At 43.0% G+C, this 23905-nt stretch overlaps 2 protein-coding genes across 9 annotated transcripts in view; one reads left to right on the forward strand and one right to left on the reverse strand.

Annotated features, from left to right (window-relative positions):
* LOC147582945 (GTPase IMAP family member 7-like) overlaps positions 1-23905 on the forward strand; it is a 252532-nt gene that overhangs the window by 220031 nt on the left and 8596 nt on the right. Inside the window, exons 1-3 of one of the 7 annotated variants that reach the window (XM_086686612.1) lie at positions 11064-11162; positions 15295-15402; positions 16901-17554. In XM_086686612.1, the coding sequence (XP_086542738.1) occupies positions 16915-17554 (640 nt within the window). In that variant the 5' untranslated portion in view covers positions 11064-11162; positions 15295-15402; positions 16901-16914. Of the gene's footprint in view, positions 1-11026; positions 11163-11188; positions 11688-15294; positions 15403-16900; positions 17559-23905 lie in introns of those variants that run through there. The other 6 variants (XM_086686604.1, XM_086686599.1, XM_086686622.1 and 3 more) reach the window with 6 other exon arrangements.
* LOC147582951 (GTPase IMAP family member 7-like) overlaps positions 1-23905 on the reverse strand; it is a 226695-nt gene that overhangs the window by 92332 nt on the left and 110458 nt on the right. The gene's annotated exons all lie outside the window — the stretch shown is intronic.

Genomic DNA, 23905 nt, shown 5'->3' on the forward strand with positions numbered 1-23905 from the left:
CCTATGTGCCACCTGGATGTCCTCTTTGGGAAAATGCCTGTTTAGTTCCTGTGTCCATTTTAAATAAATTGCTCGGGTGTTGCTATTAATTATATGAGTTCTGTATGTATGTTGGGTATTAGCCCTTTATCAAATATACGATTTGCAAATACTTTCTCCCATTTAATCGGGTGCCTTTTTGTATTGTTGATGGTTTCCTTTGCCAGGCAGAAGCGTATTAGTTGGATGTAATCTCACTTGTTCATTTTATCTGTCGCTGCCTTTGCTTTTGTGGTCAAATCCAAAAAATTATTGCCAAGACTGATGTAAAGGAGCTTACCCCTGTTATACTCTAGGATTTCAAGTCTCTGAGATTTATTGAGGCTCATTTTATGTCCTATTGGTCATATTTAGGAGAACGTTCTCTGTGTACCTGAACAGAATGCATAATCTACTTCGTTGGGTAAAGTGCTGTAATGTTAGGTCTAGCTGGTTTATCTGTGGGTCACATCTTCTGTTTCTGTTTTGACCTTCTGATTAGCTGTGGTACGCATTGGTCAGCGTGGACATTGAAGTCTACAGCTTGTTGTTGAAGTGTCTATTTCTCCTTGACGCCTGTTATTTTTTGCATCCTGTGTTTTGGGGCTCAATTGTGAAGTTCATGTGTGTTTATAATTATTACATCTTCAAATTCACTGAATCTTTGTTCTAGCCATTCAAATCTATCGTTGAGCTCCACTAGTCAAATTTTCATTTCAGTCATACTTTTCTGCTGCAGAATTTCTATTTTGTTGTTTAAAACAGCAATTTCTGTAGTCTTATGGACACACAGACAACAGCAAATCAAGGCCTAGAAAGGCAGAAAGGGAATAGTATCCAGATTCACTACACCATGTTCCCTAAAATACCCAGTTTTTAACAAGAACTGTAAGATGTACAACGAAACAGGAAGGTGTGACCCATATAGGGGAAAAAACTCAGGCCACAGGAATTGCCTGGCAGAGGCCCTGGATATTGGATTCAAAGACAGGGCTTCCAAAGAGCAGTTCTAAGCATGTTGAAAGAACTGAAGGAAATCAGTGTGAAAACTCCCACCACTGGTACCATACTTGATGAAAGGCTGAGAGCTTTGCCCCTGTGATCAGAGATAAGACAAGGATATCTGCTCTGGCGCTTCACTGCAACTTTGTGCATGGTGTTTGCATGTTTGGCTGGACTCTCCTGGTGAAGTCTGCTTCCCCTGCAGGGTGAAACCTCTGGTGTCTCTCCTCAGAGGGTGCAGCCTGGGCCTGCACAGTCCCAGGAGGTGACAGTTGTCTTAGCCCCAGTGTGTGTGTCTTTCCCTAACCACTCTGTCTGTGTGTACTATACCCAGTGGTTAAACCTACTGACCACCAGCTGATTCTTCCCAAGATACTGTTCTCTTGCTGGAAGGCTGAGGAGAAAGGGAGCCCCACCTTCTTGGCCACACCTCCCAGAAGGCAGTTTCCTTCCAGAGGAGGTGAGTGTGTGTTGGAAGGGAGGAAGCATCTTATGGTAAATGTCACAGATTCACTGTTCTTACTAGTATTTAGTAGATTTTTTTTTTGAAATAGGTCTTTCTTCGTTTGCTGAATGATCTTAGAACAACATTAAGAGAGTTTAATATATTTTTAAAAATATATACGTTGCACCACTTATGGCTGTCCCACCAGTACTACGTCTGTAAGGTTCCTCCAGGGCATATGGAAGCCTGTCCTAGTTTTGGGTCAAACTCTGGCCACAGGCCAACTCCCCTCTTCTTCCTTCCTGCTGGCTGCCTGGAGTTTGCCTCATTTTGTCTTCCCCTTTAGGTGTCTTAGTATAGTTAAATGAAACACCGTCAAAAGGGAGCCAGGCAGCAGTTAACACCGTCTTACAGACAGCTGTCTTTATACGGAGTCCCGCTGTCCTACTAACTGCAGATATGGTGAACTTGCAGAGGGTGAGAGAGACGCTGGCCTCTCCCTGTATTTCCAAAGAGTCGTTTATATTCTTTCACAGCTTGGACATGGGTCATTTCAGTGCAACTTTCACATTCTATAGCTTCCTGATAAATAAATAATAGTCAAAATAATAAGTCTGCTCGGCTGTTTGTTAGCTATTTATGTTTTGAGTGAAAATTTTTTAAAACTTCGGGGGACCTAGGGAGCTCATTTGGTTGAACATCCAACTCATGGTTTCACCTCAGAACGATGATCTCACGGTTCTTGAATCAAGCCCAGTGTCGGGCTCTGTGCTGGCAGGGAGTGTGCTTGGGTTCCTCTGTCTTCCTCTTTATCTAGCCTTCCCCTCTTCACTCTCTCTCTCTCTCAAAATTAACGAATAAACTTTCATCAATCAATCAATCATTCAGTGAACAAACAACCCTAGAAAAATTGGTCAAAATTTTGGAAGGTAGCAGCATCCGTGTGCACCTGTTCTAATAAAGAGCAGAACTGACTTGTTCAGCCCAGGTTAGGGTCAAAAGATCTAGCTGCTGTGCTTGCTTTGTACGGGTCCTGGTTGGAGATTCCCAGGAAGACATCCACCTCATCTTCAGGCCAGCACCAGCCTGGGGAGAGATGGGAAAAATATCCTGTGCAGAGGCCAGTGAGACCTCCATGGTGGGGTTCTTCCTTGGCCCCGCCTTCCTGCCCCAGTCCCTTTTGAGTACAAGAGCAGCCACAAATGAGAAGACATGAACCTGTGACCTTGCCTTTGTGGCCTGATGAGGAAGACAGACTCGGGAGAGGTGAGGCAGGAAATTGCTGGGGCTGAAGTAAGATGTATGTTTTTCTGTGCATGAGTGAATTTACGAGAAATCACCCTGTTGCCCATTTCTTGAAAATGCAAGGGACTGTGGGAAACAATAACAGAAAAAACTGTGCTGTGATATGGTGCCATAAATATAACAGTCTTTCCTTTATCCCTCCTTAAAGATTTACTTACCGTGTTTATCATTTGTAATAAAGCACTCGAGACACTCCACAAAGATGTGAGTGAAGCAATAAAAGATGTCAAGTTGAAACCAAAAGAAAGAAATGAAGGTAACAGCAGAAACCGTGCCAACTTTGTTATAAATCCCAGAGAGGGCAGATCACTGAAGGCTGTCGGCTGGTCCTGGCAGCCTGTGAGTTCTTTCCCTGACCCCCATTCTCCCAACCTGCCTCTTCCACCGTTGGTACCGAGGAATGGCTAAGAATCCAGGGGCCATCCAAGCAAAGGCTGTGGGGTTTGGAGGTGTGGGACTGGAAAGTCTAGGCGGATGAGTGAGGTAGGATGCTGTGTGTGTGGAGAGTAGCAGAGAACTCGGGGAAAAACATGCCTGTGCCTTCCCTTCTTGTGTTCATGGCTGTTGGTGCTGGCTGGTAAATAAAGGTGATGTCCAGGACCATCTGTAAGTGTCCATTACTCTGATGGCCCAGGAATGCCAAAGCCCTGGGGGAAAAGGCCCATACTCGTATTCACACCTGGGTCCTCCAGCCAGGAGTCCTGGGACTGGGCACTCCTCAGGGTCTCCTTTTGGGGGCCACAGGCCCCTGTTCCACCTGGAGATTTATACCTACAGCCAACCAACACCTGAGAAGTTGTGTGGGTACATGGGCCCAGGCTCATGAATCATGCCGGGGGGGAGAGACTTGGGATTCGTCTTCATTGGGAGAGGCCCAGACAGTCTCACATGATGCTGTTCTGTAGGAGGCATTGAATTGAGACAATCTAGGACTTCTTATCTGCAAAGATACTGGGGCATAAGGGGATTGTGGTTTTTTGGGGTCTGTTTGTGTTTGGGTTTTCTCCAAGCCATAGATCTTGATCATGGCAGAATCAGGCCCACACACTTTTCCACTGACTGATTTGTATATATTAAGGAGACATTTTTGCTGATTAAGAGAAAATAGTCATTTTGTGCAGTGTTGGCATTCTGTAAGAGCGAGGGATTGATTGTTGCTGCTGGGACCGGGGCCCGCTTTTACCTCTGACCCCCAGGTCATGGCGCCCTGACAGTCTGCCTGTTTGCCTTCAGAGTTCAGGAGGCCTTAACCGCACTCCCAGGTCTTAAATTCCTGTGTATCTCTTTAAAAGAAACAATTGTTAGTTTTTGTTTTGGTGTTGTATATTTCTTTCCAAAAAGAAAAGTCTTCACAGGACTGAAATCTAAATTCTGAGAAAGCCCCAAGCTCTCTCTCATCAGGGAGACCCGGGGTCTGTCTGGGCCAGAAATGTGGTGGGAATGAGGAAGAATGTAGTCTAGAAGATTTGCCCACTCACACTGTGCCACGGAAGGGGAGACCTTTGGGTTTCTCAGAGGATGGGACAAGAACGCAGGCAGGGGCAAGGTGGAGGGGACATGCTGGATGGCTAGCACTGCACGACAGGTCATCCAAACTGTAGTTGAAACAGCTGAGACATGGATTGTGTGGTAGCTCCTGGAGTCCAAAGTCAAGATGCCAGCAGAGGCGTGCGCTCTCTGAAGCCTCAAGGGGGGGAATTTACTTGCTTCTTCCTGGGCTCTGCTGGCAGCTGGCCATCTTGGTGCTCCTTGGCTGGCAGATAGGCAACCACTCTCCTTCCTCACACATTTCATTAGAAGCAGCAAGGAGAAACCAGGCCGCATCTTACACACTGTTCTCATAATTCTCCTCAGCTAAATATTCAAGTTCATCACTTACGTGGTCTACTCTCCACCCAGCAGCCCACCTCAGTTTAGCCTGCCTCCCAGCCCCCTGCCCCCTGCCATTTTGGGGCAAGTGCCATCGTCCCTCCAATGTCCAGCAGCATGGTCCCCACCTCTCTCTGGGGCCTCACCAGAAAGTAACCTGGATATTCAACCTACCACCGACATCCTCTTAGGCCTTTCTTTTTATCACGTACCTCAGAATTCTTCCAGCCTCCATGCATTACTCAATTTCAAAACGACTCCTACATTTTAAGTAATTACCAGAGCAGGACTCTAATTCTTGTCCTTAAAATCTATATTAGTTTCCCCAGGAGCTGCTGTAACAAATGACCACAAACTGTTGCTTAAAGAGCAGAAACTTACTGTCTCATTGTTATGGCTACTGTCTCACTGGCACAGGCTACAACTGCCAAACCGAGACGTTCGTAGGGCCATACTCTCCATGAAGTCTCTGGGGAAGGATCCTTCTTTGCTGCGTCTTAGCTTCTGGTGCTGGCTGTCCTGCTTTGTTCTTTGCCTTCTAGGTGCTTCACTCCAATCTCTGCCTCTTTTGTCACATGGTGTTCTCTGTGTATCTGTGTGTAAACTTCCCTCACTGTGAATGAAACGATTCCAGGCATTGGAGTAGGGCTCAACCTTAACTTCATGACATGACATCACAGAGACCGTGCTCCAGAGAAGGTCACATTCTCAGGTACCAGGAGTTAGGACTTCTTTAGGGGGACACAATTCAACCTAGGATGGATGGTAAGAGAGGGACAGTGTGTGCAGTGTGAGAGTACAGTACCCCTGATCTCTTCCTCTTCAGTCCTCGTTGCAGTTACCAGGTTAAGCCCATTGGGATAGTTTTCTTAGGTCTCTGCTTCTTGGAAATCTTCTACTGCCTAGGGCTTAAAATCCACATTCCTTGGCCTCGTATTTAACAGTCATTATAATCCGTCTCAACTCCTCTTCCAAGAATGAGATTCTTCTAGATATCATTGTTCCCGTTAATATCCGTTTTACACTTTTGTAAGGAATGAATGTGATAATGATATGGAGGTCAGTGCCTGGGACACAGTGGGCCCTCAGTAAAGGCTGGTAATGATTCCTGCACTCCAAATTGTTAGCTGTTCTCTGCCTGTGTCCAGTGTTATTTCCACCTCCAAGGCTTGGATCATGCTGTTTCTCCCTCTCTTTCTTATCCGCAGTTTTTAAAAAAAGCAACCTCATGACTCCTGGGCAAGTATAAACACATCAAAGATTGTGCTCAACTCATGGCTTAACTAGAGAACCAGTATGATTCTATAATTGGTTCAATTTCCTTTGGGTGGCTCAATCAATTAAGCATCTGACTCTTGATCTCAGCTCAGTCTTGACCTTAGGGTCTTAAGTTTGGGATCCATGCTGGGTGTGAAACCTAGTTAAAAACAAACAGGAAGCAAAGAATAAAACAAAAAACACAAACAAAGAGAAACACAAACTTCATTTGAAATCAAGGGTGATGTGTTTAAGAGTGTGGTAAAATGGAATTTTTGAGTTCTATATTCCACCAGACAGAAAATTCACTGAGTATCTCCAAGGCAGAGATGTGCAAAAATCCTCTCTGTCCTTAAAGTGTTGTTAAATATCACAGCTGATCATCAAGCACAGCACCACACAGAACTATAGAACACTCCAATAATCTGTCTTGCCTATTTCTAAATTTTGGATCATTTTCATAGCGTTCTCTACTTTGTGATAATAAACAGTCTCCAACAAGTATTGTTGATCTTAGAAGATTGTTTTTACCATGCATGGCCTGATCATTTATACAGATGCAGCAAGAATCTTAATTAACCGGAAAAGCCTACTTGAATTTGCTCGTGAAATCTAGAGCCTAATCATATTAAGCAACTATCAATTCCAAAGGATAAACTTCTTTTGGAAATTTTCAAAATGGGTTTTGAATCAGACTTGTCAAAGCCCCTGCCATTCTTCTATCCTAGGAGTAGGAAACCAAGGCCCAAACACTTTCTCCAGTAAACTTTGCATGCTGTATCCATAAATCTCAAAGAATTTCCCTCTTCGTGAGGTCTCCAAAATTTGCCTGGGTTTCTGGACTACCTGGTAGTGGACTTCCTTACTCCCAGTGATTGGGATTCTGGAAGCCAGACATCATATTAGTTTTCTTATGAAGGTTTTGGAGACATTAGCTCCGCATGTAACACCAACAATTGCTCCTTAGCAGTGGCCTGATGGTCTTTGATGAAACAACAATCACTCTCATATATCACCCTGTACATATGGCTTTGCTGCAGAATCGATTTTTCCAATGGTATCTTTGTAAACAAGAGGACAGAATTTTATTAAACCTATGCAAATGGTTCTATCATCATGAAAGTGAATGAATCTCAATAGAAGCATTTGTTTCTGAATTTTGAGGGTAAGTGAAGATGAGGTAATGTTTAAAGACGGTTGTTGTGGGTTTACAAATACACAGTCTACTAATTCGTTTAAGGAGAAAGAAATAAGGTTTCCACAAATAGCAATACAAGTAGAACATCAAACAGAATGCCATCAATATTCCAAACAAATAACCACAATGGCACATCTTGAATCCGTTCACTCAGTCCAATGTCATTACTTCTCACTCTGCTGGATCTTGAGTCAGTCGTCTGATTTCATGAGGTACATATGCTTCCAGACTGAGAGTCCCAGTAGTCCTGGCTTTGCTCACTGGCAGAGTCTGAGCATTGAGTCAGTGCTGCCATCTTGCAAACCTGCTCTGAAGAGTCTCTTTGAGGCAACAGTAGTTCAGAGCACGTCCTACAGTTTTTCCCCTGAAGCTCCAAGACTGTGACCCTCTGGTGAAGACACAAATTCTGAGTGGTCACTTTTGGCACATCTTCGGAGAAGCCTTAGGAGGAAGCAGAGACCTGTTTGAGAACAGGACTGAATGGTTGTGGTTCATAACCGGATATAACATCGTGGAAGACAGTAAAAGTCTCTTTGGGGGGCATGGTCCTTATTTCATGAGGGTTTGGTCAATGTTTCCTTTGAGGGATTCAGCCTCAAGTGCACTGTCATGCCTAACACCTATATCTCTTTTGTGACATGGCTGCCATTAGCCTGCAAGAGGCAGCTCTTCTTGCATATCCGTTGAGCCAGAAGACAATTTCATTAAATCCATGTGAGTGCAGGGGTATAGATAATCCGGATCCCTTATCCTGGTAGACAGGCTGTGGAGGCGCTGAGTCTTCCTTTTCATGCAGTGCCCTTTGGGGGTGGAGTGAGTGGGGAGAAACCAGGAAACCTTGAGTGATATCCACGTAAAAGAGATTGTTACAAAGTAGAAGTGACTAGTTTTATGTGGCACCAAGAGAGAAGGCTCCAGAATCCCTAACCGGCAACATGATGGTATTTGGGGATAAGGTAAGTGGGTTTTCATGAGTTCATGAATCTGGTGTCCTCTTGACAGGATTAGTACCCTTGTAAGAAGAGATAGCAGAGAGTTGCTTCCTTGCTCCATCATGTATGGACACGGTGAGACGGCGCCATCCACAAATCAGGAGGTGAGCCTTCCCCAGGGAAACAAGTTGGCTGGCACATTGGGCTTGGGCTGTCCAGTCTCCAAAACTGTGAGAAATGAATTCTTGTTGTTCCTGCTCCCAGGCTGTGGTATTATGGTTGTGCAAGCTGATTAAGACAGCATCTCTGATGTGTAGGTGAGCCTTAGAAGGGTAATCTATGAGACTAGCATAGAGGGTTCTATTACTACTTCTAACTAATACCTATTGATCACTGTGGTTTGAGTACCACTTCATGTCTACAAATTTATCTGGTTTCACAATGACCGTCTGAAGAAAGTATTCCATTTTAAAGATTAGGTTAACTGTAATCTTCAGAGAGGTTAACTCACTCAAATGTGGCAGGCTGAATGGTGGCCCCCAAAAAATGGCCACACTCTAATCCCCAGATCCTGTGAATGTTACCTTATTCCATAAGCATCTTTGCAGATGTGATTAAGTTAATGACTTTGAGATGGGGAGATTATTCCGGATTATCTGGGTGGGCCCCAGAGGTAATCAGAAAGGTCCTTCTAAGGAGAGGCAAGAAGGCAATGTGATGAAGGCATCAGAGATTGTTGTGATGTGGCCACAAGACAAGGACAGCTGGCAGCTTCTAGAAGATGGAAGAGGCAAGGCATGGATTCTCTCCTGGAGCCTCCAGAAAGACCCAGCTCTGCAGGACCTTGATTTTATCTCCATAAGACTAATTCCATGCTCTTGTCCTCCATAACTGTAGAAGATGAAGTTTATATTGTTTTCAGCTACTAATGTTTTGGGAATTTGTTGTGGAGGCAATAGGAATCGGATCCACCAAAGTTCCAAAGAGGATATGTAGAAGAAACAGGACAATAGGGGTGCGATTCTTTTAAACTACTGTCATTATTTCTGCACTATTTTAATAAGTTGAGCTTTGAGATTATCTAGATCTGAGCAGCAGAAAACACCCTGAGCCCCACAAGAAGACGCCTATAGAATTCAAAGACTTTCTCTTAATGACCCCACACTTTTTGAAAATTCATTATATCCACATTTCTGTGTGTGTGTGTGAATTGGAAAGGATCAAAGGAAAACATAAAAAAGGAAGCTGTGGCTTTGTCCACATTTATCTCTCTGCTTCTGACTATGTGGAAGGAGCAAGATCCTGGGTGGAAAGTTGTGTTTCCAGGGTTGCAGGTGGAGACAATCGGTGGAGAGGCCTGTGGCGCACAGCATAGGTGCAAGTGGAAGGAAGCCCTCAATGATCAGGAGCGTGGCTAAGTGAACAATTCAGATATGGGGCTACACTGCTTCTATGCAGAATCTTGTAGAAGGAGATCACTCCCAACTTAGGGCTCAGGATGGGACTGATGGGGGCCACATGCTCCTTTTTGACCAAGGATCACAAGGCTGTTACCATTTGAGACCCGCATCTGATTTCTTGTGGCATCCATGGATTCTGTGTCAACTAGTCTCCTGTTCCCTCTAGGGAACTTAACAGCGTACCTGAGCATAATACCTGGAGAAGCAATTAGCTGACCATGAAAACATCCAAGGACAAGTTTCACTCAAGGAATATGTAGCTTGAAATGAAACTAGGAAATGGTAGAGATATTTTGAGCAGGAAATAGGATTCTAGCTCTCCTCTAGACTTTTATGTATGCAGCCTCATCAAGACCAAGTTCATGGGTATGTGACCCGTGCCGTTCCACAGGGCCCTGTACTTAGAAGGGTTTACTGTTCTATTGATGTCATCTTGAAATTCTTAATTTTTTTTGTTTGTTTTTTACAAAGGGCCTGGCATATTCCTTTTGTGCCAGACTTTGCAAATTACATAGCTGGTCCCGGTCTGTGTCTTTATTGCAAGTTGGAAAACAGTTACCTGGGGCCCTCCAAGTCATTAGCACCAATAACTGGTCTAATGATATGGACCAATAATATAGTATTAATACAATAATTCTGAATCTAGCTGCTTCCCTCCATGGTTGCCACCCCGTTGTCCACTACTTCCTGCCACATTTAGTTCTCTTAGTACCCACCTTCAAGTGTGAGCATCAACTAATCCCATGTCTCAATGTAGTGAACAAAAATATATAATCAAAAACATTATAATTTTATGATTATGCAAGAGACAATTGGAACAGCTGGTCAACCATGAGAGGTTTGACCATCTGCCTATCATCTCAAAGTTTCCAGAGCAAGTTGGAATGGATGCACTGGCTAAATCTGGGAAAATCTACCTGTGCCTGGGTCTGGGGTAGAGGAAAGTAGGAAGGTTGTAGGGGAAAGTTTGATCTCCTCCCTGGGTGCATCTTTTCTTGTCAGGTCATGCATATTTTGGGGCTTGAAAGAACCATATGAATAAAACTAGAGAAGGTGTATGGTCATTGGAAGACTTTTTCCAGGCCACATCTTCCTTTTTTTTCTCTTGGCTCCCAATGGTTTAGACTCTTGGCTTTGTACCTGAAGGCTGGTGAATTTTTAATGAGTAACTTGAGACCTTCATGAAAGACTATCATGAAAACCCATATGATACAATCACTGGGAAGCATCCCAGGCTCTAAATTTGGACACATCTAGCCACGCATTTGAGTTTCTTCTTCCTAGAATCACACCAGAGTCTCCCACGTCATGCAGGAAAGATGATCCAACACCATGCCTGGGTCTGTGTGCATGATTTGTGTCATGTAATAAGGGCCTTTGGGATCCACCAGTATAACCCCAAACAACAAATATAGGTTTGGAAAATTTGGTGTGACAGCAGGCACATGGAGAAAAAGCTTACACCTTGGTAAAACTAAAGGGCTCCTCCAATTATAAGGAAATATTTCTGTCTCTTTAAAGCCAAATAGTTCCTTCACTAGCTCCACCCAATCTGAGCTTCCTGTCTCAGAGGTTTAAAGGGTGCAAACACTTTTTCCTCTCAGTTAAACAAAAGCAGCAGCTCAAACAGCTACTTTGGAGAACACTCGGGAACTCATCAGCTCATTCAAAAGAAGGTGAGCCTGGCCTAGGGCAATAGAGCCGGGAGGGGCAGCAGGACACAGGGCTGTGCATGGGTATGGGTCCTGGTCTGAGAGGGGACCAAATACCGTGCCAGCAGCCCAGCAAACAGGATGCTGCCACAGGGGTCCTGGGGGAGGAAGAGTGGGAGTAAGGAGATTGATTGGCCCACGCCCACACATCTCCTATTTATCAGGACAAACTTGCTGAACAGCATATCTTCCGTCAGTTGCTGTCATGACAGAGTGAGTGCTGCCTGACACCCCATCCATTTCCCTTAGTGGGAAACTAGTGTCCTCAAGGCAGGTCTTTAGAGCTGGAAGGCAATTTAGAGAGCAGTCTGTCCCAATCCCTCTTTTTTCCTGAAAGAAAATCCGAATCCCAGATGGTGTGCGTGTGGTTTTATCAAATTCCCCGGGATACCCAGGTCACAAATGGCACAGGAAGCCTAGAATTCAGCTGGCTGTGTCCTTTCCAACATGTAAGAGAGAAATGGTGTGATCGACAGTGTAACAGAGGAGGTGAGGAAGGGGTGCCATGGGGGAGATATTGAGCTATTCTATAGAAAACAAATGTGCGTGAAGCCCTTTGGTTGCCTTCCCTAATTCCAGGGTTGCTACCAGTTCATGTTTCTGGACAGAGAGTGATCTACCTCCCCTGGCCTCCCATGATCTATTTATGATCCAATGTAAACAGAAATGTAGAATCAAGGACCTGAGAGGAACCAAGAAGAGACCAGAGCGTGCAAGGGTTATGCATGAGTGTAGGGTCAGACATACTGTGCATTGGATCCCTTCTCTGCCCAAAGCCCTTTAGCGCAGTGACCTTGGGCAACTTTCTCAGCATTTCTGAGCCACATCTATTTCCTCATTTCAAAAATTAGAGTGGGGGAGCCTATCTGGCTCAGTGGGAAGACATGGGACTCTTGATCTCAGGGTTGTGAGTTTGAGCCTCATTCTGGGTGTAGAGATTAAATACATATACATACACTTTAAACATTAGAATACTAAAAAGTATTACATTACTAGAATACTAAAAAGTTTATCACTTCATCAGTAATGATTTACATATGTATGTCTGGAAGATAAAGGTCATTAAAATATACCATAATCAGTGTTCAAAAAGCAATTAGAATTTTTAAAATATTACCAGGTGTATTCCAATTCCCACATCGTCTCCTAGAATTTAAAATTGAAATCAGCTCCAAATAAGGTTCATAAATTTCGATTCTTTCATATCTCTTAAGTTTAATTTGATAAATAAGTTTTCACCTTCCGGTTTTTTTTTTTTTGGTAAATTATTTTTGGTTAAGAAATGGTTGGTCCTTTTTCCAAGAGAACTGGACAGTGTACATTTTGCTCATTAAATCCTCAAGACGTCATATGACATGTTCTTCCAGTTTCCGTGTTTTGTATAAATTTAAATTTAAGGAGAGGCTTGATCAGATTAAGATTTGCCTGGTTATTTGGGTGGCAATATTTCATAGGTGCAGTTGTAAACGTCCATCAGAAGGCACCTTATATATTCTTCTGTCTCTTTCTGTAATGTAGCAGACAGTAATGATAGTCTAGAGTAACTTTCTTTCATTAACAGTCACAAATAATAATATTATAATTCTATCATTCTTTCTTCATTTATTGGATGGCATAATCCTTTAAAAAAGAAAGTTCCCCTGAATCATACTTTCATTTCATAAGGTGTAGTTAATAAGACAAAAGGAATGCTTGATTCTTTTTTGTCCATGTTCAGACTGATGACATCATTTCCTAGCATACCCCAGAGAGAACACTTCACTTCTTTTGCGATGATGGTATTGATATGAATTCATGAACTTCAACATATTTGATGAATTTTAATCCATTGACATTATTATTCTCATTGGTAGTCAAATTACCCCATCTCTGTCCAGTCAGCCTCTTCAAGTTGGCCCTGTACTCCTTTCGGTAAGATCCAAACATTTTTTTTTTTTTTTACAGTGATCTCTGCACCCAATGTGGGGCTAGAACTCATGAACGTTGGGATCAAGAGATGCATGCTGCATTGACAGTGCTAGCCAGGCATCCCACGGTCCTGTAGTTTTTGATAGAATCCTCACTTTCTAGTATGACTAGATAGTCTAGGATCCACTTGCACGTTTCTTGGCCCAGATCTGGAATCGGTACATTCTCCTAAGATTCTTAATGTTTTTGGTGGGAAATGGCATTTGAAGGGCACAGTATGGGCACTAAGGGTGTTCATTGCCACTGGGCTTGTCCTTGGGCTTCAAAACTACACATGTGCACAAAAAGCTAAGAATAGGACAGGATTTCTGAAAGCAATTTAAGATTTTCTTGACGTTTTTCCCCCCTATTTGGCCTTACACTATATCCCATTAGGACAATAGCCAATGAAGCAACTGCATTTTCAAGTTTCTTGGACCAATTCTTTGTGTGGTTTGTCTATTACACGAAATACTATATATTGCATTTGCTTTTGATTTTTACTAGTAATCGAAAACATAGTTTTTGTTGTATAATTATGTAAGCTATTTACAGATGTTCCTCACTATCCACAAGCAGAACGTTCCTATGAAATCTTTTATGAAACAAAATGACATAAAGGAGAGAAGCAATTACCATGAATGTACATGGAAAAAGGGTGCGCATTCCTAGATCTCCCCCAAATAACCTCCCTTATGTGTTTCTGATACTTTTAGACACAACTTGTTAACAGATGCACAAATTCAATTGAGAAAAAGCCCACGTGCTCATCTGGCTCACAGCTCTGGTGGCTGGATGGTGAACCCTGGATGGTGAACCCATTCCCTGGATGGTTCCCGGGGAAGGTGATTGGCAGCTGGCGTGGATAAGGGCCCACTCGGCCTCTCCATTAGCTCAACTGGCTGTAAAACAAATGTGGAACGCTGTATTCGTGTTCAGCTTTTTTTTGTACAAATGAAAAATCCTCTTTGAATTTATGTCAGCCAGCAACAGCAGGTACACATGTAGGTCTTTCATAAAGGAAAAGAGCTGTAATTCGAACTCTCAAAAAGAAGGAAGTACATGCTTTCAAGACAAATCTATGAAATCTAAGTATACTCAAAGTAGTTTCCAGCTTCTACCCTGCCCCCGCCTTATTCCTCCCATCCCTCTGTCAGTAACTACTTTGGTGATGGTTCAGATGATCTGCCTTTGCTTTATCATGTGCCTGAAATATATGTTGTATTTTGTGCCTACAGTTCATGTTCCTCCCCATTAGAGAAATGACAGTAAACTAAATATTATTTTCTTCACTTTGCCTTGTTTTTGCTTAATGAAATATCCTGGAGATCTCTCCATCCCAGCATAGTGAGGTATTTCTTATTCCTTTCTACAGTTGGATAGTACATCGCTGTGTGTATGTACCTTGGTTTATTCAATCAGACCCCTACTAGTGGACATTTGGTAGGTTTTTGGTCTTTAATTATTACAAATAGTGACACAGAGAATAAAATATGCCTAATCTTTTCCTGTGTTTTTGTCAGTGTAGCTCTGGGATATAAGGAAGGGGAACTTCTTCCTCTACCCTTCAAGGTCTTCCAGCTGCACTACGAATTACATTCACTTGAGGCAGATTAATAACAGAAAAAAAAAAGCAGTGCACAGATGCTCAGTAATGAAACTAAGACCAAGAGAGATGACCAAGGCAGGCAGTTTTTATACTTTTTAGGCAAAGAGACGATGGATCTGTGAGGGATTGACAAAACAAGGAAAACTTAACTTTGGGAGCATCTGTTAGGGAGGAATTCCAAAGAGACTTTGGGCTGAGGTAGTAAATTAGAAAGTAGTGGGCTGTTTATACAGTCTTCTTGGCTCTAAATCTCCCATCCCTGGTCATGAGAGTGTCTCTTTACCTCCTGGACAGCAAGGGGACCTTTTACATGGGAGATTTGTTTCCTGCTTGCATGGGGACAGAAGAGGGTCTTAGTAATCTTCCCACACAGGATGTGTCTTAAGGTACTTTTATATGAAATAGTCAGTATGCCAAAGTTGCACGTTTAGGGGTGACCTGCCCTTGACCACTACAGGCATAAATCCTAAAACTGGGACTCACAATCCAAGAATAAATGTATATGTGATTTGTATGATATTGCTAATTTCTCCCCTGTAGGTTTTAGACTGTTTTTCTATTCTCATTAGCCATGGAGAAGAGAACCTGTTTCCTCTAAACCTTTACCGACTGATTATAGCAGCAAATTTTTGCACTTTTGCCAAATCTGTAAGTGGAGAAATAGTATCTCAGTGTAATCTTAATTTGTTATATTTAGTTTTTTCTTTTCCTCTGTTGGGTTTATATTTCTCTACTTTAAGTGAGTGTTCATATATTTTTACATAGTTGAGGAGCATTGGCATTTCTTTTTTTTTCTTTGAACTATTTATTCATATGTCTTGCTCCATTTTCTATCGAGCTATTGGACATTTGTCTCTGTACCTTTAGGTATTCTTTGTATAAGAGGAGAATTAACCCTCTTTGATATAGTCTGACATTCGTATTTTAATTGTCCATGGTGTTCGTTGTCTCCCATTGTATTTTAGATCTTTATGTAGTCAGATGTATGAATCCTTTTCCTTACAATCTTTCAAATCTTAGAGTTGCCCCGCCCCTAGGTTACAAAGGATTTGTCTGAGTTTCTTCTAGTATTTATGTGGATTGATTTTTAGTGTTTATATTTCTAATGTATTTGGCAAGTGAATGGCGTGAAGACGTGGGTGCAGTTTTGTCTTTTTCTGTGTGGTTTTTTAGTTATCCCAATGCTGGTTATTAGTCCATCTTTCTCCTCATTGCTGTGAGATGCTGCCTTAGGGAAGAGAAATGTAACACGATACAATTGAACTGGATGCTCATGAATATAGTAGACCAATTTGGTCTATTTCTGAATTGTCCGTTTTTGTTTTCGGTTTCTCTATGTTCACACACTCTTCATACTGCCTTAATTATAGGGGCTAAAATATTTTGCTATCTGGTAGAGCTGGCCCTCCCTCATCGTTCTTCTCTTTGTTGACTCTACAGGCTAATTTCCTTTCTATATTCTTCCAAATTAAGTTTACAGTCAACTATTTTAGCTGCAGAGAAAAAAAAATGGAGACAAATTTTTTAAAATTTATATTTTTATAAAATCACATTAAAGAAGTATCTATTAAAACAGTGTTGAATTTGGGGTAATGTCTGTTTTGCATCAAGGTATTTTTCTTCTTAAATCTACTAAAGGGGATGTGTTGTAACAATCCATTTTCTCATATTGAACCACCCTACTATTTCTGAAATAAATCACATTTAATTGTGGGGTTTTACTTTTTAGTGTCTGACAATTTATGTGGGATTTTGGCATTAGTATTCGCAAATGAGACATGTCTGTAGCTTTATTTATTGGTGAAATCTTTGTTAGCCTTTGGGATCAATATCATACATATGTCATAGAAAGAACTGGAAAGATTTCTTTCTGTTTTAAGTCATCAGGAATAGTTGAAGAAAAGTTAAGTGAGATCCCCATGAAACCATCTGGACCTGGTACTCTTTTGTAGGGGAACTCTTTAACTACTTTATTGTTTCTTCCATGGTGAGTGAATTGTTTCATCTTTTTGTCTTTATGGGACCAACATGGACAGTACACTACTGCAGGTTTTCATGGAGAAACACAAAGGAGATAAGAGGAAGGTGATGGTTTCCACTTACCTTCGTTGACTCTTTTTCTTCTTCTCTTTTTTACACCCCACAGCCACTGGTAGTGACATGGCACACCCTCAGGACAATAGTCTGAGGATTGTTTTGGTGGGGAAAACTGGAAGTGGGAAGAGCGCAACGGCCAACACCATCCTGGGGAGTAGAGTCTTTGAGTCTAGAGTTGGTCCCCATGCTGTCACTCCCAAGTGTCAAAAAGCATCCAAGGAATGGAAGGGGAGGAAACTTGTTGTTGTTGACACCCCAGGGCTCTTTGACACCAAGGAGACCCTGGATACGACGTGCAGGGAAATCAGCCGGTGTGTCCTCTACTCCAGCCCTGGGCCCCACGCCATCATCTTGGTCCTCCAGGTGGGCCTCTACAGGGAAGAAGAGCAGATGACCGTGGCATTGATCAAGACTGTCTTTGGGAAGCCAGCCTTGAAGCACATGATCGTGTTGTTCACTCGCAAAGATGACTTGGAGGAGAAGAGCCTGAGTGACTTCTTGGCAGATTCAGATGTGAAGCTAAGAAACATCATCAGCGAGTGTGGGAACCGCTACTGTGCCTTCAACAACAGAGCCTCAGAGGCCGAGAAGGAAGCTCAAGTGCAGGAGCTGGTGGAGCTGATAGAGGAGATGGTGCAGAGCAACGGAGGGGCTTACTTTACCGATGCCATTTATAAGATGCCATTTACACCTGAGAAGTTGTGTAGGTACATGGGCCCAGGGTCATGAATCATGTGGTGGGGGGGGTGTCTTGGGATTTGTCCTCATTGGGAGAAGCCCAGATAGTCTCGCATGATGCTGTTGTGTAGGAGGCATTGAATTGAGACAATCTGGGACTTCTTATCCATAAAGAAACTGGGCCACATGGGGATTGTGGTTTTTTGGGGTCTGTTTGTGTTTGGGTTTTCTCCAAGCCATAGATCCTGATCGTGGCAGAATCAGGCCCACACACTTTTCCACTGCCTGATTTTCATATATTAGGAAACATTTTTGCTGATTAAGAGAAAATAGTCCTTTTGTGCAGCGTTGGTATTCTGTAAGAGCAAGGGATTGATTGTTGCTGCTGGGACTGGGGCCCGCTTTTACCTCAGACCCCTCAGCTCATGGCACCCTATTAGTCTGCCTGTTTGCCTTCAGAGTTCAGGAGGCCTTAACCGCACTCCCAGGCCTTAAATTCCTGTTGTCTCCTTAAAAGAAACAATTGTTACTTTTTGCTTTGATGTTGTATATTTGTTTCCAAAAAGAGAATTCTTTAGAGGACTGAAATCTAAATTCTGAGAAAGCCCCAAGCTCTCTCTCATCAGGGAGACCCGGGGTCTGTCTGGGCCAGAAATGTGGTGGGAATGAGGAAGAACGTAGTCTAGAAGACTTGCCCTCTCACACTGTGCCACAGAAGGAGAGACCTTTGGGTTTCTCAGAGGATGGGACAAGAACACAGGCAGGGCAAGGTGGAGGGGACATACTGGATACCTAGCACTGCATGACAGGTCATCCAAACTCCAGTTGAAACAGCTGAGACATGCATTGTGTGGTAGCTCCTGGAGTCCAAAGTCAAGATGCCAGCAGAGGCGTGCGCTCTCTGAAGCCTTCAGGGGAGGACCTTGCTTGCTTCTTCCTGGGCTCTGCTGGCAGCTGGCGATCTTGATTCTCCTTGGCTGGCAGATTCGCCACACTCTCTTTCCTCACTCATTTCATTAGCAGCAGCAAGTAGATACCAGGCCGCACGTTACACACTGTTCTCGGAATTCTCCTCAGCTAAATATTCAAGTTCATCACTTACATGGTCTACTCTCCACCCAGCAGCACACCTCAGTTTAGCCCGCCTCCCTGACCCCTGCCCCCTGCCATTTTATAGCAAGTGCCATCATCCCTCCAATGTCCAGCAGCGTGGTCCCCACCTCTCTCTGGGACCTCACCAGAAAGTGACCTGGATGTTCATCCTCCCACCGACATCCTCTTAGGCCTTTCTTTTTTTCATATACCTCAGAATTCTTCGAGCCTGCATGCATTACTCAATTTCGAAACGACTCCTACATTTTAGGTAATTACCAGAGCAGGACCCTACTTCTTGGCCTTAAAATCTATATTAGTTCCCCCAGGAGCTGCTGTAACAAATGACCACAAACTGTTGCTTAAAGAGCAGAAACTTACTGTCTCATTGTTATGGCTACTGTCTCACTGGCACAGGCTACAAGTGCCAAAATGAGACGTTCCCAGGGCCATACTCTCCATGTAGTCTCTGGGGAAGGATCCTTCTTTGCTGCGTCTTAGCTTCCGGTGCTGGCTGTCGTGCTTTGTTCTTTGCCTTCTAGGTGCTTCACTCCAATCTCTGCCTCTTTTGTCACATGGTGCTCTCTGTGTGTATCTGTGTGTAAACTTCTCTCATGGTGAATGAAACGATTCCAGGCATTGGAGTAGGGTTCAACCTTAACTTCATGACATGACATCACAGAGACCGTGCTCCAAAGTAGGTCACATTCTCAGGTATCAGGAGTTAGGACTTCTTTAGGAGGACACAATTCAACTTAAGATGGATGGCAAGAGAGGGACAGTGTGTGCAGTGTGAGGATACAGTACCCCTGATCTCTTCCTCTCCAGTCCTAGTTGCAGTTACCAGGTTAAGCCCATTGGGATAGTTTTCTTAGGTCTCTACTTCTTGGAAATCTTCTACTGCCTAGGGCTTAGAATCCACATTCCTTGGCCTGGTATTCAACAGTCATTATAATCAGTCTCAAATCCTCTTCCAAGAATGAGATTCTTCTAGATATCGTTGTTCCCGTTAATATCTGTTTACACTTTTGTAAGGAACGAAGGTGATAATGATGGAGAGGCAAGTGCCTGGGACACAGTGGGCCCTCAGTAAAGGCTGGTAATGATTCCTGCACTCCAAATTGTTAGCTGTTCTCTGTGTCCAGTATATTTCCACCTCCAAGGCTTGAATCATGCTATTTCTGCCTCTCTTTCTTATCTGCAGTTTTCAAAAAAAGCAAACTCATGACTCCTGGGCAAGGATAAACACAGCAAAGATTTTGTTCAACTCATGGCTTAACTAGAGAACCAGTACGATCTATAATTGGTTCAAAGTTCCTGTGGGTGGCTCAATCAGTTAAGCATCTGACTCTTGATTTCAGCTCAGGTCTTGATCTTAGGGTCTTGAGTTTGGGCTCCATGCTGGGTGTGAAACCTAGTTAAAAACAAACAAATAAGCAAAGAATAAAACAAAAAACACAAACAAACAGAAACACAAAGCTCATTTGAAATCAAATGTTGATGTGTTCAAGAGAGTAGTAAAATGTAATTTTTGAGTTCTATATTCCACCAGACAGAAAATTCGCTGAGTATCTCCAAGGCAGAGATGTGCAACAATTCTCTCTGTCCTTAAAGTGTTGTAAAATATCACAGCTGATCATCAAGCACAGCACCACAGAGAACAATAGAACACTCCAGTAATCTCTCTTGCCTATTTCTAAATTTTGGATCATTTTCGTAGCGTTCTCTACTTTGTGATCATAAATAGTCTCCAACAAGTATTGTTGACCCTAGAAGATTGTTTTTACTATGCATGGCCTGATCATTTATACAGATGCAGCAAGAATCTTAATTAACCGGAAAAGCCTCCTTGAGTTTGCTCGTGAAATCTAGAGCCTAATCATATTAAGCAACTATCAATTCCAAAGGATAAACTTTTGGAAATTTTCAAAATGAATTTTGAATCAGACTTTTCAAAGCCCCTGCCATTCTTCTATCCTAGGAGTAGGAAACCAAGGCCCAAACACTTTCTCCAGTAAACTTTGCATGCTGTATCCATAAATCTCAAAGAATTTCCCTCTTCGTGAGGTCTCCAAAATTTGCCTGGGTTTCTGGACTACCTGGTAGTGGACTTCCTTACTCCCAGTGATTGGGATTCTGGAAGCCAGACATCATATTAGTTTTCTTATGAAGGTTTTGGAGACATTAGCTCCGCATGTAACACCAACAATTGCTCCTTAGCAGTGGCCTGATGGTCTTTGTTTAAACAACAATCACTCTCAAATATCACACTGTACATATGGCCTTGCTGCAGAATCGATTTTTTCCAATGGTATCTTTGTAAACAAGAGGACAGATTTTTATTAAACCTAAGCAAATGGTTCTATCATCATGAAAGTGAATGAAACTTAGTAGAAGCATTTGTTTCTGAATTTTGAGGGTAGGTGAAGATGAGGTAATATTTAAAGACGGTTGTTGGGGGTTTACAAATACACAGTCTACTAATTCGTTTAAGGAGAAAGAAATAAGGTTTCCACACATAGCCATACAAGTAGAACACCAAACAGAACACATCAATATTCCAAACAAATAACCACAATGGCACATCTTGAATCCGTTCACTCAGTCCTATGTCATTACTTCTCACTCTGCTGGATCTTGAGTCAGTCGTCTGATTTCATGAGGTACATATGCTTCCAGACTGAGAGTCCCAGTAGTCCTGGCTTTTCTCACTGGCAGAGTCTGAGCATTGAGTCAGTGCTGCCATCTTGCAAACCTGCTCTGAAGAGTCTCTTTGAGGCAACAGTAGTTCAGAGCACGACCTACAGTTTTTCCCCTGAAGCTCCAAGACTGTGGCCCTCTGGTGAAGACACAAATTCTGAGTGGTCACTTTTGGCAGATCTTCGGAGAAGCCTTAGGAGGAAGCAGAGACTTGTTTGAGAACAGGACTGAATGGTTGTGGTTCATAACCGAATATAACATCGTGGAAGACAGTAAAAGGCTCTTTGGGGGCATGGTCCTTATTTCGTGAGGGTTTGTTCAATGTTTCCTTTGAGGGATTCAGCCTCAAGTGCCCTGTCACGCCTAACACCTATATCTCTTTTGTGACATGGCTGCCATTAGCCTGCAAGAGGCAGTTCTTCTTGCACATCCATGGAGCCAGAAGACAATTTCATTAAAGACATGTGAGTGCAGGGGTATAGATAATCCGGATCCCTTATCCTGGTAGACAGGCTGTGGAGGTGCTGAGTCTTCCTTTTCATGCAGGGCCCTTTGGGGGTGGAGTGAGTGGGGAGAAACCAGGAAACTTTGAGTGATATCCACGTAAAAGAGATTGTTACAAAGTAGAAGTGACTAGTTTTATGTGGCACCAAGAGAGAAGGCTCCAGAATCCCTAACCCCCAACATAATGGTATTTGGGGGTAACGTAAGTGGGTTTCCATGAGTTCATGAATCTGGGGTCCTCTTGACGGGATTAGTGCCCTTGTAAGAAGAGATAGCAGAGAGTTGCTTCCTCGCTCCAGCATGTATGGACACGGTGAGACAGTGCCATTCGCAAATCAGGAAGTGAGCATTTCCCAGGGAAACAAGTTGGCTGGCACATTGGGCTTGGGTTGCCCAGTCTCCAGAACTGTGAGAAATGAATTCTTGTTGTTCCTGCTCCCAGGCTGTGGTATTTTGGCAGTCCACGCTGACTAAGACAGCATCTATGATGTGTAGATGAGCCTCAGGATGGTAATCTATGAGACTAACATTGAGGGTTGAATTATTACTACTAACTAATACCTATTGATCACTATGGTTTGAGTACCACTTCATGTGTACAAATTTATCTGGTTTCACAATGACTGTCTGAAGTAAGTATTCCATTTTAAAAATTAGGGGAGTGAGTTGCAGAGAGGTTAACTCACCCAAATGTGGCAGACTGGATGGTGGCCCCCGAAAGATGGCCACACTCTAATCCCCAGAACCTGTGAATGTTACCTTATTCCATAAGCATTTTTGCAGGTGTGATTAAGTTAATGACTTTGAGATGGGGAGATTATTCCGGATTATCTGGGTGGGCCCCGGATGTAATCAGAAAGGTCCTTCTAAGGAGAGGCATGTAGGCAATGTGATAAAGGCAGCAGAGATTGGCATGATGTGGCCACAAGACAAGGACAGCTGGCAGCTTCTAGAAGATGGAAGAGGCAAGGGATGGATTCTCTCCTGGAGCCTCCAGAAAGAACCAGCTCTGCAAGACCTTGATTTTATCTCCATAAGACTAATTCCATGCTCTTGTCCTCCATAACTGTAGAAGATGAAGTTTATATTGTTTTCAGCTACTAATGTTTTGGGAATTTGTTATGGAGGCAATAGGAATCGGATCCACCAAAGTTCCAAAGAGGATATGTAGAAGAAACAGGACAATAGGGGTGCGATTCTTTTAAACTACTGTCATTATTTCTGCACTATTTTAATAAGTTGAGCTTTGAGATTATCTAGATCTGAGCAGCAGAAAACACCCTGAGCCCCACAAGAAGACGCCTATAGAATTCAAAGACTTTCTCTTAATGACCCCACACCTTTTGAAAATTCATTATATCCACATTTCTGTGTGTGTGAAATGGAAAGAATCAAAGGAAAACATAAAAAAGGAAGCTGTGGCTTTGTCCACATTTATCTCTCTGCTTCTGACTATGTGGAAGGAGCAAGATCCTGGGTGGAAAGTTGTGTTTCCAGGGTTGCAGGTGGAGACAAGCGGTGGAGAGGCCTGTGGCGCACAGCATAGGTGCAAGTGGAAGGAAGCCCTCAATGATCAGGAGCGTGGCTAAGTGAACAATTCAGATATGGGGCTATACTGCTCTATCCAGAATCTTGTAGAAGGAGATCACTCCTAACTTAGGGCTCAGGATGGGACTGATGGGGGCCACATGCTCCTTTTTGACCAAGGATCACAAGGCTGTTACCATTTGAGACCCGCATCTGATTTCTTGTGGCATCCATGGATTCTGTGTCAACTAGTCTCCTGTTCCCTCTAGGGAACTTAACAGCGTACCTGAGCATAATACCTGGAGAAGCAATTAGCTGACCATGAAAACATCCAAGGACAAGTTTCGCTCAAGGAATATGTAGCTTGAAATGAAACTAGGGAATGGTAGAGATATTTTGAGCAGGAAATAGGATTCTAGCTCTCCTCTAGACTTTTATGTATGCAGCCTCATCAAGACCAAGTTCATGGGTATGTGACCCGTGCCGTTGCGCAGGCCCTGTACTTAGAAGGGTTTACTGTTCTATTGATGTCATCTTGAAATTCTTAATTTTT

The sequence above is a fragment of the Puma concolor genome, chromosome A2 (genome assembly GCF_028749965.1).
Source record: "Puma concolor isolate L17-30 chromosome A2, mPumCon1.1.hap2, whole genome shotgun sequence".
Lineage (NCBI taxonomy): Eukaryota > Metazoa > Chordata > Mammalia > Carnivora > Felidae > Puma > Puma concolor.